Below are 12,937 nucleotides of genomic sequence, written 5' to 3' on the forward strand. Positions count from 1 at the left end.
CCATTACGGTTAGTGCCGCTGGGACATCCGAATTAGGACAGTCGCCAGTCAAAGGGTTTTTTTTGGGCTTGGGCATAGAGGGGAAGTGAGGGGTTGCTGGAAAGGACTGACTGACTGACTTGCTGGGAGTCAAAGAGTGGGATGACTGGCTGGGGGAGGTAAGCTGCCACCCACGCATTCTCCCGACCTTCAATTTCATAAGCCTTGACTTTTAAGACAGACTGGTTCGGAGGCAGAAATGCGTGTGTTATACTACTCTTACCACCACACTGGTTGTTGGTAATAATACGGCCCGCATGATAGTTATGGGCGGACTCATATCTAGGGATACCGATAGCAGTACAAATACTCGATTTGAAAATACTATGTTGAATATTTCCACCTCTTCTTTATTTGCAATGGCCGTAATTCCGATCTCAAGAGTTTAATGAGAACACCCATCAAAATCCAGCAGAATCCATTAGCAATCCAAACTCATCTGCTGGTACTTACATACAACTTCCAGATCTTTACCCGGAATATTTACCTCCAGCACAAGTGAAAGGCCGGTTCATACCCACAGAAACCCTGGAGTCCACGAACCACAACCTGAGACGACGATGTGGGTATATGGCAGGAATAACAATTTTCACCACTTTTTTTCTGTGATTTTTTAGACTTAATTCCTACGCCCTTACCTCTTTTCTGCCCTTGGTTGAGCAGAGCCCGTCCTGCTGTTCGGAACTGTAGGAATCATGGTACAAACTAGGTACCATTGATACCCGTATTATTTAGCAAGACAATAGTGTTATTACATGCGGAAAACTCGATTACTTTACTGTACCTTGAAAGTAGAAACCTCCTGTGCAATTTTTTTTTTATTAACCCTCTGTTGGCGGATTCCACAATTCTGACTAGTACTTACTTTTCTTGCCTGCCTTCTTCGGCTTTTCCACGTCCCTCCGGCCTGTAAGTGATTTATTCCATTATTATTTTTCGTTCTCTTACACACACAGTCTCTACCCTTCCTCTCTCTCTCTCTCTCTCTCTCTCTCTCTCTTCTCTCTTCCTTCTTGCTTCTCCCCTTTAACCCCCTCTTCTCTATTCCCCCCTCCCCTCCCCTCTTCACTGTTCCAACATTTTGGGATTCTGTCCCTCCCTGTGGTTCCCTCCGTCGGTTACCCGTGACCCGTGTTGCTATAGTGAGGTGGTGCTCCATTTCTGCAGTGCGCCTTTTTTTCCGTTCTCCGAGATCCTCCTTCACACACAGACAGAGGTATCCTTGTATTCAGCGGGACCACCGTCTACCTTACTTTTCTTTTTCCTGCCCATTTCCCTCCTCATTGACAAGTTAATTTGATCGTTGATCACTTTCTTCTTGCTCAGTCTATTTTTTGTTTTCTCCGCACGGGTCCTGCCTCGAACTTTTTTCCGTCGCAGCTCCTTACATTTTTTTTTCCCTCTTGCCCTTCCGTACCTGGCAAATCTTCAAACCCACCAAGTTCTGTAGCGGTTGTTGCCACGTGCAAGTCGCGCCTCGTTTACGCTTTAACGCTTTCGAAGGTGCAAGGTTAACGAGTTCTCTTGCAAACACCAGCGTATATCGATTCTTTACGTGATCGTCGATACGACATCAAGCCAAGAGGCAGCGCAGTTGGATTCTCCGACGGCCCGAATATCATAACCGCACACCGCGAGTGCTTATTGTAGCCAGTCTTACAACAAGCACGTCGAACGAATCGGTTAGAAACCTCCTTTGGACACCTTCCTACCGAAGCGATCTCGTCTCACGATTTCTACATCGACTCCTGTTGGCCCTTCCTCGTTCGCCGTTTAGCGGATCTGGACACAAATTGTGCCGTGCGAGAGCATATTGGATGCGATTTGTGTGCTAGGTTTCAACATTAGTTAAGGGATCTTCCGACTACATCGGTTGTTACGCTACACTTCGTATTATCGACCGCGTCTTTGACCGATTGGACAAACGCCAGTTCAGCCGTCCGCTACCGAATAGGTTCAATAATCAGTGACTGGAAGTTGCGTTTGGTGGGGTTGCTCAAGGGCAGCGACTTTCTTAATTGCCATCGTTGTTGGAGTTATTCCAACCAAACCTCGGTTGACAGCTCATTGCGGAGGTATCTGTTCTCTGGCAGAACTGACTTCTTCGCTATCCTCTTTTCTTCACTAGAACGGGCTTCATAGACCGCGTTTATTTCTCACGTATCGAAAATGGCCGCTTCATTTTCTTACGCTCAAGCAGCAAAGGGCATTGCTCCCGCGCAGTCCCCCGCAAAGACATCACCGGAAGAACAGACCCAAGCGGGTTCGAAGCCGGAGGAGCAGAGTATGGACTCTAGCTCGCAGACGAATGCAGATGCCGTGCCTTCCAAGGCCGAAACAGCCCAGGAAACCGAGGTGACCCACACTATCGAGAAGGAAGTCGAATCTACAGCTACCAAGGCCAACGCTTCTGAAGCATCAAGTGATGGCAACTCTTCCACGTCATCTGTCCCCAAGGATGAAGACGGAACAGATACCCCCAACGGTACTTCGGAATCTACCTGGGACAACAAGTCCCAAGCCTCGGGTACCGAGAAGACGAATACTGGGGCAGACAGCACGAAGGACAAGAACGCTGAGAAGGAAAAGGCTGTTCCTGCTAAGGAGCTGAAGGCTGCCCCGCTCCCTTCCGTGAACATCTGGCAGCAGCGGAAAGAGGCGCAGGAGGCCAAGGCCAAGGCCGTTGCCGCATTGAAGCCTGCCTCCAAGGGCACCTCAAAGACTGCGTCCGCCGCTTCCTCAGTGTCTGGTGATCATCAAGCCGAGTCGAAACCGGCCTCCAAGAAGAAGGGATCTGACGTTCCTTCGGAGGGCGCCAAAGACCGGAAGAAGGCTGACGGAAGTAAGGGACGTGATGATGGCGCTAGCATCCCTCCTGTTGGAGACGAGAGCCTCTGGCCTACACCCCAGGTTGCTCAGGGTGAAGAGAAGAAGAAGGCTCAGGAGAAGACTGAGAAGAGCCCTGTCATCCGCCCTCACGGCAAGGAGAAGTGGATGCCCGTTCCTTACGTTCCCACCGCTGTGTTCAACACCCCTCTCCCCTCTGCTCGTAGAGGCGGAAGGGCTGCTCGTGGTGGACGCGAAAACTCCCGCAATGGAACGCATGGCGCTGGAGCCGGTGCTGATAAGGCTTCCGGCCAGGCTGCACAGGGCTCTACGGCAAAGCAGGCTACCTCTGCTGACAGAGGAAGAAACGAGCAGAACTCCGGTCGCGCCAACTCGCTTCCCGCCCAGTCAAGACGCTCCAACAGCGCCGATGCTGGACTGCCAGATGCGCGTAAACACCAGGCAGCGGACCGCAACCGCGGACCCAAGGGAGAGAACGCAAATGGAGCACCGGCCGGAAGAAACGCTAACGGGGCAGACACTTTCCCCCGCCACCATGCCAAGCAGTTCGCCAAGGGCCATGATGCAGGCCACAAGGGTGGTGAGTCTCGTAACCCTCAGCTTTCCGTGGATGCCCAGGCCGGTCCTCGCCAGGACCGTCGCTTCGAGAATGGCCCCAAGTCGGCAGATTTTGCTAGCTTCCACGCCGACCGCGAGCGCAAAGAGAAGGACTTCCCTCGTGAGTCGCGTCCCGAGAGAGGACGTGGCGGACATCGGGGAGGCCGTGGAGGCCATGCTGGCTTCAATGGTGCCCAGAACGCCCACTTCCCCAACAACCACATGTCGCACCACAACTTCATGCACCCCAAGTTTGGCTTCAACGATCGCCAGAGGTCGCAACAACATGGCCAGGTAAATGGTTCCGGAGGCCACAGAATGAACATCAGGTCGCCTTCCCTGCCGAACTCCACTGCCATGTACGGCGTCTACCCCTACCCTGGTGATATCAACACAATGTACGGCTACCAGCCCATGCATGCTGGGCCGATGACCGCATACCCCTATGCCGGCCAGTACTACGACCCTTACTCCCAGATTGGCATGATCTCGATGCAGGTCGAGTACTACTTCTCCGTGGATAACTTGTGCAAGGATCTCTTCCTCCGCAAACACATGGACTCCCAGGGTTACGTTGGGCTGGCTTTCATTGCCAACTTCAAGCGCGTCAAGAGCTTGACCGATGACTTCGAGCTTTTGCGCCATGTTGCTCGCCAGCTGAGGAGCGTCGAGTATGTTCAAGCTGAAGATGGGCTGGACCGTCTGCGGCCGAGAGACAAGTGGGAGCAATGGGTTCTCCCTATGGACCAGCGTGATCCTTCTGCCCAGAATGATGGCCCTTCTCCTAGCAGTTCTGTGAAGCCTGAAGATGTCTACGTTGATGGGGCTGTCAATGGACAAGTCCCCAACGGTACCGCTGAATTCAACGGTGCCAAGACGTCGCTATCGTCTACTGCTCCGGAGTTTTCTCCTGCCGGCACCCAGAATGGCCAGACTGAAATCACAAATGTACGAAATCCCCGGTGATGGTCGACTCTATCCCCTTGCTACTTTTGATGGACTACGGCCGTGCTGTTTGTGCCTACTTTCGCACAACGCATCCGGCAGTTGCCATCCTTCAATACTGTTTCAAATCTGTACGAGGCATCTGTTAACGTCTTTGAACAGCAGGCTGAATAAATTGGTGCATTGTTGAATTCTTCTTCGTTCCCCGGACCTCAACAATTGTTCTTTCAGGTGTGCAAGACTGGAATGATATCTTCGGTTAACCTCACTGACTCCTCGGCAGTCTAATCATGAAATATGCGAGGCCTGAACCAATATGCTGCTCATATGTCAGATTGCGAAAGCTCAAGATTATCCGGGTCGAGAAGAACATCTCACTAATCTGTCTCTTTCCTTACTTTCGACGACTTCTACACGCTTCGATTACGAGCACTCAATAAGCGATTTTCGAAACGGCAACCCAAGACGGTGACCGTGGAATGGATGTTCTGTACCAAATCTGGTCACGTTTCTTGGTCCAAAATTTCAATGCACAAATGTACAATGAATTTAAGAGTCTAGCGTTTGATGATTTCTTTGCACGAAACGTCAGCGGCGGCTTCTTCAGTCTTCACCTTTTGCGGCAACTTTCGACGAGCGACGGGGGTTTGGGAAAGCTTATCGGTTTTCAAAGAACTGAGCGAAAGCGATCCTCTTGATACCCAAGCTACGCTTAGGCTGTCTCAGACCCTGTTCGCTATGGTGAAGTCCCTGTCCGAACCCAAGGGCACCAAAAGACCGTACCTGGGATGATAGCCTGAGAGCCGAGCTGGAAAAGTAATTATGTCGTTTGTTTTCGTTCTATTACTCTTCTATTTCCGCTCACCCTGTCTCCTCTACCATCTATGTTACTATTGTCGCTTTTTTTTTCTGCTCATGACTTGCATTTATCTTCTTCTTTCTTCGCCGCCATGTGTCCATTGAAGTGGAACTTTCATGCACATGGGAAGTCTCGGCATATCTTCTTTGTTTCCTTCGCATTTTCCTATTTCAGTCATGGGAGGTTTCGAAAATTTCTGGAGTCCGGGCATGTTTTACTGGGCAGTGTTTATCTGCTCTTGATGCTTGCTTTGAGGTACGCCGGGCTGAAATTCTTTCCACGACCATAGAATGTTCATCCGGGTTATTTGCTTTTTAATACCGTGGTATTGTTTACCCTTCTTGTGTCGATGTTTAGTACGAATGAAACCAGAAAACCCAAAAAGGATAAACAGCTCCTTTCTCTTCTTCATTTCCAACCTTTTTCACTCAAAATCAACCGAACGGTCCTTCCCCAGACGGTGGGGAAGATGCTCGGCAAGCTACACGAACGTTTTGCTCGCACTGCTATGAGGACTTGATATAGGCGTATCTGCTGACTTGGCCTGGTTACCCTGGGTTTGATGGTGACGCCTTGATGGTGATGCCCTGCTGACATTCCATCTTTCCTTGCTTTTTCATACCGGTGGCTTTATCTGACGAGAGTTTTGCACATCACATTATGGGTAATCTATTAGTTGGGTTGGGGATGTGACGAGTAGCCCGAGGTAAAGAAAAACAAGATCAAATGCATTATAGCTCAGGAGTCTTGTTCTAATTTGTGAACTTACGGAACGCAGTTCTAATATATATAGTTATACTATCATCTACCTTAAATCCGCATGAGACACGTGAATGCAATCATTCTAAATATAAATTAGGCAGTAGATAGTTATTCCTGGAGTATGGAGTAGAGCTGCAGGGTCCGCATCCTGAAGTCGCTGATTCAGCAATAATGCCTGAGGCTAAAACCGGAGCGGCCAGCCAGCTTCACCCGAGCGGCTTGAGCTTCACTCCGGGCTTCTCCAGTGTCTCCGATCAGGCCAGTTTAATCCTTCTCTACCCCCTCCCAGATTCCTGTCTACCACAATGGATGTGGCCTCTCGACAGACAATGAGGCTGATTCGGCCCTCAAATAACCGATCCCTTCTCTCCAGCCCTCGCATTGCCGGCGCTGCTCTCCCGACTACATACCCTCTCAACCGCATTCGACGGAGAAATGCTTCAAGCACCCCTCGGAGACTTGCCCCAGAAACCTCATTTCTGCCCCTAGGATCTGGATCCTCATCCAGCGCACCACCTACCTACTTCTCCAATCGCACTTCCCTTCCTGTCAACACCGTTGTTCGCTTCGTCCCCCAACAGACAGCATGGATCGTCGAGCGGATGGGCAAGTTCCATCGGATTCTAGAACCCGGTCTCGCGATCTTGATCCCATTCTTGGACCGGATTGCCTATGTTAAGAGTTTGAAGGAGTCGGCTATCGAGATACCCAGTCAGAATGCCATCACGGCCGACAATGTCACCTTGGAATTGGATGGTGTGTTGTACACGAGGGTCTTTGACGCGTATAAAGCCAGGTGAGTACGATGCGGCAGGGTTGTTGTGCATATATTCCTGAAGAGGGCCATCCTCTTTCAAGTGTTGGATAAAAACTGACCATGCGACTCTTCGGGCTTCAGTTACGGAGTGGAGGATGCCGAGTATGCCATTTCTCAGCTTGCGCAGACGACCATGCGTTCGGAAATCGGACAGCTTACCCTGGATCACGTCTTGAAGGAGCGCGCTACGTTAAATACCAACATCACACAGGCCATCAACGAGGCTGCGCGCGATTGGGGTGTTGTGTGTCTGCGGTACGAGATCAGGGATATTCACGCCCCGGAGGGTGTTGTTGCGGCCATGCACCGCCAGGTTACGGCAGAGCGATCGAAGCGCGCCGAGATTCTCGAGTCCGAAGGTCAGCGACAGAGCGCAATCAACATTGCTGAAGGTCGGAAGCAGTCCGTCATCCTGGCTTCCGAGGCTATGCGGACCGAACAGATCAACCGTGCTGCGGGTGAGGCCGAGGCCATCCTGCTGAAGGCCCAGGCGACCGCCAGAGGTATTGACGCTGTCGCTCAGGCGATTGAGGCTGGTAAGGACAATGCTTACGGCGCTGTCAGCCTCAGCGTTGCTGAGAAGTACGTTGATGCCTTCTCCAACCTTGCCAAGGAGGGTACTGCCGTGGTTGTTCCCGGTAACGTTGGCGACATGGGTGGCATGATTGCCAATGCCATGGCTGTGTACGGCAAGATCAATGAGAGCCAGGCCAAGACCATCGCAGCGAAGTCCTTGGGAGTCCAGGAGCCGGTCCAGAAGGAGACCTCTTCCACCAGCACCAAGTCGGAGCAGACACCAGAGTACGACAACGTCGACGCGGAGAAGGAACACAAGACTCCTGATGCCGTTCAGGATGTTCTAGAAGGATTCGACCAGGTTAGCCAACAGAAACACCAATGAACAAAGCGGCATCCATGTTCTTCTAGCTTTTCTTAGCCTTGTTGTTTGACTATGATTGACCATTCTCCCTTTGCGGTTGCCTCATTATAATCGCCGATTACGAAACTTCTGGATGAATTGCCCATTATCCTACCCATTTTGTATCTCTATTGCCCTATGTGCCCCGCCAGGTACTGATGCATGATGCTTCCGGAGTTCTACTCAAATGAGAGCTACGACTACCGGGTGTTGAGCGCGTGCATCACTTCTAGCAGTTGGCGAAACGGGTGTCAGTCTTTGTCTGGATCATGTACAGTAGACAAAAGTGGATTCAAGGGACCTTCCCTATTCTCCATCGTAGACAGCGTAGAGATTATCGACGGTAATTTCCGTCAACAACTTTCTTCATCTACTTTAACCCTTAACTTTAGAGCCCTGGGATCGGCGGCAGAAGCTCGGGCCACCGCCTCCCGCGCCGCCCATCCTGGGGATCGCGACTTTCATTCATTGAAACCAAGGCGCGCCCTCTCATCGCCCGTTTTCCTTGCGCTGAATCCCTCCCGATCCCTTTTCTCGTCTGCCTTCCCCACGAGCTCTTCTCCTGCGTCTCACTAATTCACTCGCGATCGGACGGGCCCCGTTACCCGATGAGCTAGGAAGGACAAAGCTTCTTCTTTGCGATGGTACAAATAAGTTAATCCTCGAATCAGCACCTGCAACTACGCTACACTACACTATTATCAGGCACGCACATACCACACCTACTTCGCCAGCGAACCCACCGATCTCGGACACACACAGACATCAAAAGGGATAGAAAGAGGAGGAATCATCTATAACACAGGGCATCGACGGTGTCTCCGCCATGCATATCATTAAGCCCGTTTGGCTGACACATGGGGGTAATGTTTTCTTCCTTCCTCTCTCTCCTCCCTTTTGGGTCCCTGCCAGATGAATGGATGTGTTGTCGAGGATATTGTATCCTATTTGTTATTGTCCTGGCATTGACGCAACCCTTTCTCTTGTTTCTTAACTTTCACAATCAAGAATTCAACCATCCGCTAACGCTCTTCCCTTTCTATCTTGTTATACAGGCGAACGGAAGGATTTCGAAGTCTATAGTTGTGATGTATCCCCCGATGGGAGTCGCTTGGTGACAGCTGCTGGAGGTCAGTTCCGGATCATACTACACATCCCCTTTACCTACTATTGTTTGCGGGTTCGAAAGCTATGGATTCATTCATTGACAAAAGTTGTATGTACGGTACAGATGGATACGTTCGGATATGGTCGACAGAGGCGATCTGCAACACCGACGACCCGGAACAAGCCAGTAAGCCGAAACAGCTGGCGTCGATGAGCAATCACTCTGGAACGATACATACGGTGCGGTTCTCGCCAAATGGGAAATACCTTGCCTCGGGGGCGGATGATAAGATTGTGTGCATTTATACATTGGATGCGAATCCGCCGTCTCATGCGTCGACGTTCGGTAGGTGATGCGAGTGGCTTGTTGGTTGTGGATACGGTTTGGGGTGGTGTTGACTGATGTTTTTGCGTGTTTAGGGTCGAACGAGGCACCTCCTGTGGAGAACTGGCGCACGATTCGGAGATTGATCGGTCATGATAATGATGTTCAGGATCTGGGATGGTCGTACGATTCTTCGATATTGGTTTCGGTTGGGCTGGATTCGAAGGTTGTCGTGTGGTCGGGGACTACGTTTGAGAAGCTCAAGACCCTTTCTATTCACCAGAGTCACGTCAAGGGCATCACATTTGATCCGGCGAATAAGTACTTTGCTACGGCCAGCGACGATCGCACTGTTCGGATCTTCCGCTTTACATCTCCTGCGCCGAATTCCAGCGCTCATGACCAAATGAACAACTTCGTCCTTGAGCAGACTATCTCCGCGCCGTTTTCGAATTCCCCTTTGACGGCCTACTTCCGCCGGTGTTCCTGGTCGCCAGATGGCATGCACATCGCAGCGGCTAATGCGGTAAACGGCCCCGTCAGCTCGGTTGCGATCATCAACCGGGGCTCGTGGGATGGCGACATCAATCTTATTGGGCATGAAGCACCGGTCGAGGTCTGCGCTTTCTCTCCGCGGTTGTACTCGCCCCAACCGATCACCAAAATGGCAGTGGATAGCCAAGGCCAGGTGGTGCACAACTCCGTCACGGTTATTGCTTGCGCGGGCGGTGATAAGTCACTCAGCATCTGGATCACCAGTAACCCGAGGCCTATCGTGGTGGCCCAAGAGCTGGCTGCCAAGTCTATTTCCGACCTGGCATGGAGTCCGGATGGCAAATGCCTTTATGCAACTGCCCTCGACGGCACAATTCTTGCAGTGCGGTTCGAAGATGGGGATCTAGGCTATGCAATGGAGATGGAGGAGAATGAAAGATCGCTTACCAAGTTTGGCACGAATCGAAAAGGCGCCGGCATCACCGAGACCACGGACGGATTGCTTCTTGAGGAGAAGAGTAAAGCTGGAGAGATCAAGGGAGTCGAAGGTCGCATGGGTGCTTTGATGGGTGACGACCATGCGGCTGCAGACAGCACGGCCAATGGAAAGCCTGGCTCAGGAGCATCGAATGGTGTCACGCCAGCTCGAGCAGCGTCCCCTACGCCGGATACACAAAAGTCTCAGCCGAACGGAACCGCAGGCACGCCCGCAGCACAGGAGCCGGAGAAGCCCGACCCATACCAGGCAAAGCTGGAAAGGCTGAAGCAGCGTCCAACGTATACGAAGGATGGAAAGAAGCGAATCGCCCCCCTTCTGGTATCGGGTGCTGGAGCGGCTGAATCCTCTCTTCCACAAGCCCGACTCATGGCGTCGGTCAGTAGCCAAGTCAAGGCCGACACACCGCAATCGATTATGGACCTCTCCAAGCCTTTCGATGGGCTACCCAAGGGTGGTCTGGCAGCCCTGCTTTTCGGAAACAAGCGCAAACTCGCTCAGTTAGAAGGGGATGACGATGGGCAGGTTGAGAAGCGCGTAGCACTGGCCAGCCAAAACGGAGCCACCCCGATTCTGGCAAGCACGCCCGACGGTCTACTTCCTGCTCAAACGCAGCCCGCTCCCACTGGTCAGCAACAAACGCCAGAGTTCATTCGACCAGCTGTTATGAATCCTTGCATGGCAATCAGTCAGCTTCGGTTGGCGGTACCGAAGGTCCGCAGTCAGATCGTACGAGCCATCGATCCGACTGGGAAACCGACAGAGCCCAATGCGCCGGGGGAAACCAATAAGTCGCGGGTTGACGTGGTTTTCGAAGCACGCAATCCATCTCCGGCCAGCTTGACGGGGCGTGCGATTGATCGAGAACCGGTGCGGCTCACGCTTTTCCGTGGCGAGCAGCCCCTGTGGCAGGACTTCCTCCCGCGCACTGTTCTTCTGGTAACAGGTAATTTGAGCATGTGGGCTGCAGCTTGCGAAGACGGATCGGTGTACATCTGGACGCCAGCTGGGCGTCGGCTGGTCAGTGCCTTGGTACTTGAGGCACAGCCAGTGATCCTGGAGTGCAATGGTCCTTGGATTCTCTGTATCTCAGCTGTGGGCATGTGCTATGTCTGGAATGTGAAACATCTTTCCTCTCCACATCCGCCTATTTCATTGCAGCCAGTGCTTGATGCTGCCGTTCACACATTGGGCGCACACCCAAGCGCTGCGCCCGCGATCACAAACGCCCGAATCAACTCCGAAGGTCGTGTGGTGGTTGCCTTGTCGAATGGTGAGGGATACTCCTATTCACCGTCCATGTACACCTGGCAGCGGATCTCGGAATCTTGGTGGGCAGTTGGCAGTCAGTACTGGAACACCACGGAAGCCCCTGTGGGCAATCTCCAGTCGACAGACTCGCAGGACAAAGACGCCAAGGCAGCTGTGTCGGCAGGAATTGTTCCCTTCCTGGAGCGCAACACCACGAATGAGACGCTGCTGCGTGGACGTGCCTACTTCCTTCAGCGACTGATCAAGGTACTGCTGTCGCGGGAGGGATATGAGAGCTTCGAGTCCAGCGTTTCTATCGCTCACCTCGAGAATCGCCTTGCTGCCGCGTTGTCTCTAGGCGCCAAGGAAGAGTTCCGACTGTATCTGTCGATGTACGCTAAGCGGATCGGGGCAGAGGGGCTGAAGATGAAGGTCGAAGAGCTGCTGAAGGGATTGATTGGTGGGCTTTTTGAAGAGGAGGATGCAGACGCGGTCCGGCGGTTACAGGACAACGAGCAGGACGACCGGAATTGGCGCGAAAGCTCCGAGACCCTCTGTGGCTGGCCACGGGAGGTGTTATTGAAGGAGGTGATCCTTGCTCTTGGTATGTTGCTTTGCTCTATTTTGTCATTTTCCTGTAGCTAACATGATCTAGGCAAACATCGTGATCTGCAACGTGTGACGGTGCCTTATGCGAAGCTGCTGGGAGTTGTGGACAACGAGTCTGAGGCTGGAGATGCCATGGAAACCTAAGTTGGGGGTGGGGTATCGTGCTTGATTGCTTGCTTGGCGTTATGCTGGCGTTTAACTGGGTATTGATTATTTTATACTAGTCTGGAATGACTGGGTTTATGGGTTGGGATATGGAGGGCATTCATGTCATACTTGCGCTGCTGCTTTGCACACTGTGTATTGTTTCTGTATTATATCATATTATGTTGGTGATGCCTGTGTGGTTGATGGTGTCTCCTGTTTTTCTTCATTGATAGCATTGATGCTTGTTTACTGGAGATGGGTGCGATGCGAATACCATTTATTTCAGCACTCTTCATGCACTTGATCATGTTGGACTGGAGGGATATATAATAGGGGACCTTCTGCTACTGTCACTGACCATAAGAGTCATTCTTCTATGACCAAACTTACGGTCAAGCAGAAAGAGCAGTACTGTATGGCGCATTTAAATATACGGTATTCGCGATATTTACTGAATTTCAGAAGTAACGAGGATTGGTATGAGCTGAAGATATAGTTCTGAGTTGTATACTGCCTCAGATCTGAGGCATCAATACAAGGGCAGGGCTCTCACGTGGGCGGTGAAAGTGAAAAAAAAGGCACACATGAAATTAGCGAAGAACCGGTGTCAGTCAAGTCGTCATGGGATGCCAAAGTTACTTACTGTGTAGAGCACCGAATACAAGGAAGGAACTGAATCACTAGAGTTACAGCCCGTCATCCTAACTGCCACTCACCTTGAC

At 51.7% G+C, this 12,937-nt stretch overlaps 4 protein-coding genes across 4 annotated transcripts; 3 read left to right on the forward strand and 1 right to left on the reverse strand.

Moving 5' to 3' along the window:
- Positions 1–32: 32 nt before the first annotated feature.
- On the reverse strand, positions 33–1,198 carry BO79DRAFT_213049 (uncharacterized protein; the record flags this gene model as incomplete). Its single annotated transcript, XM_025683194.1, has 7 exons — positions 33–221; positions 263–321; positions 493–526; positions 678–744; positions 814–817; positions 905–946; positions 988–1,198. 7 exons carry the CDS (start codon positions 1,196–1,198, stop codon positions 33–35), a joined length of 606 nt encoding a protein of 201 aa, XP_025544256.1.
- A 751-nt stretch (positions 1,199–1,949) lies between these two features.
- On the forward strand, positions 1,950–4,781 carry BO79DRAFT_23860 (La domain family). The gene is made up of 3 exons (XM_025684827.1): positions 1,950–4,431; positions 4,594–4,659; positions 4,712–4,781. The coding sequence occupies exons 1-2, from the start codon at positions 2,209–2,211 to the stop codon at positions 4,600–4,602; spliced, it is 2,232 nt and encodes a 743-aa protein (XP_025544257.1). The 5' UTR covers positions 1,950–2,208; the 3' UTR covers positions 4,603–4,659; positions 4,712–4,781.
- A 1,524-nt stretch (positions 4,782–6,305) lies between these two features.
- BO79DRAFT_284060 (SPFH domain-containing protein) lies at positions 6,306–8,075 on the forward strand. Its single transcript, XM_025688209.1, has 2 exons — positions 6,306–6,845; positions 6,948–8,075. Exons 1-2 carry the CDS (start codon positions 6,355–6,357, stop codon positions 7,765–7,767), a joined length of 1,311 nt encoding a protein of 436 aa, XP_025544258.1. The 5' UTR covers positions 6,306–6,354; the 3' UTR covers positions 7,768–8,075.
- A 196-nt stretch (positions 8,076–8,271) lies between these two features.
- hir1 (putative histone transcription regulator Hir1) lies at positions 8,272–12,502 on the forward strand. The gene is made up of 5 exons (XM_025680429.1): positions 8,272–8,648; positions 8,841–8,915; positions 9,017–9,238; positions 9,313–12,063; positions 12,115–12,502. Exons 1-5 carry the CDS (start codon positions 8,612–8,614, stop codon positions 12,210–12,212), a joined length of 3,183 nt encoding a protein of 1,060 aa, XP_025544259.1. The 5' UTR covers positions 8,272–8,611; the 3' UTR covers positions 12,213–12,502.
- The last annotated feature ends 435 nt before the right edge of the window (positions 12,503–12,937 follow it).

Source organism: Aspergillus costaricaensis (assembly GCF_003184835.1).
Source record: "Aspergillus costaricaensis CBS 115574 unplaced genomic scaffold BO79scaffold_2, whole genome shotgun sequence".
Taxonomy (NCBI): domain Eukaryota; kingdom Fungi; phylum Ascomycota; class Eurotiomycetes; order Eurotiales; family Aspergillaceae; genus Aspergillus; species Aspergillus costaricensis.

What these genes read in the sequence shown, in the direction of transcription:
- hir1 (XM_025680429.1), top strand. Translation starts at nt 8,612, where the DNA reads ATGCATATCATTAAGCCCGTTTGGCTGACACATGGGG. An exon ending in CGTTTGGCTGACACATGGGG is followed by an intron (nt 8,649 to 8,840) that starts GTAATGTTTTCT and finishes CTTGTTATACAG; the next exon opens with GCGAACGGAAGGATTTCGAA. An exon ending in GTCTCATGCGTCGACGTTCG is followed by an intron (nt 9,239 to 9,312) that starts GTAGGTGATGCG and finishes TTGCGTGTTTAG; the next exon opens with GGTCGAACGAGGCACCTCCT.
- BO79DRAFT_284060 (XM_025688209.1), top strand. Translation starts at nt 6,355, where the DNA reads ATGGATGTGGCCTCTCGACAGACAATGAGGCTGATTCGGCCCTCAAAT. An exon ending in TTTGACGCGTATAAAGCCAG is followed by an intron (nt 6,846 to 6,947) that starts GTGAGTACGATG and finishes TTCGGGCTTCAG; the next exon opens with TTACGGAGTGGAGGATGCCG.
- BO79DRAFT_23860 (XM_025684827.1), top strand. Translation starts at nt 2,209, where the DNA reads ATGGCCGCTTCATTTTCTTACGCTCAAGCAGCAAAGGGCATTGCTCCC.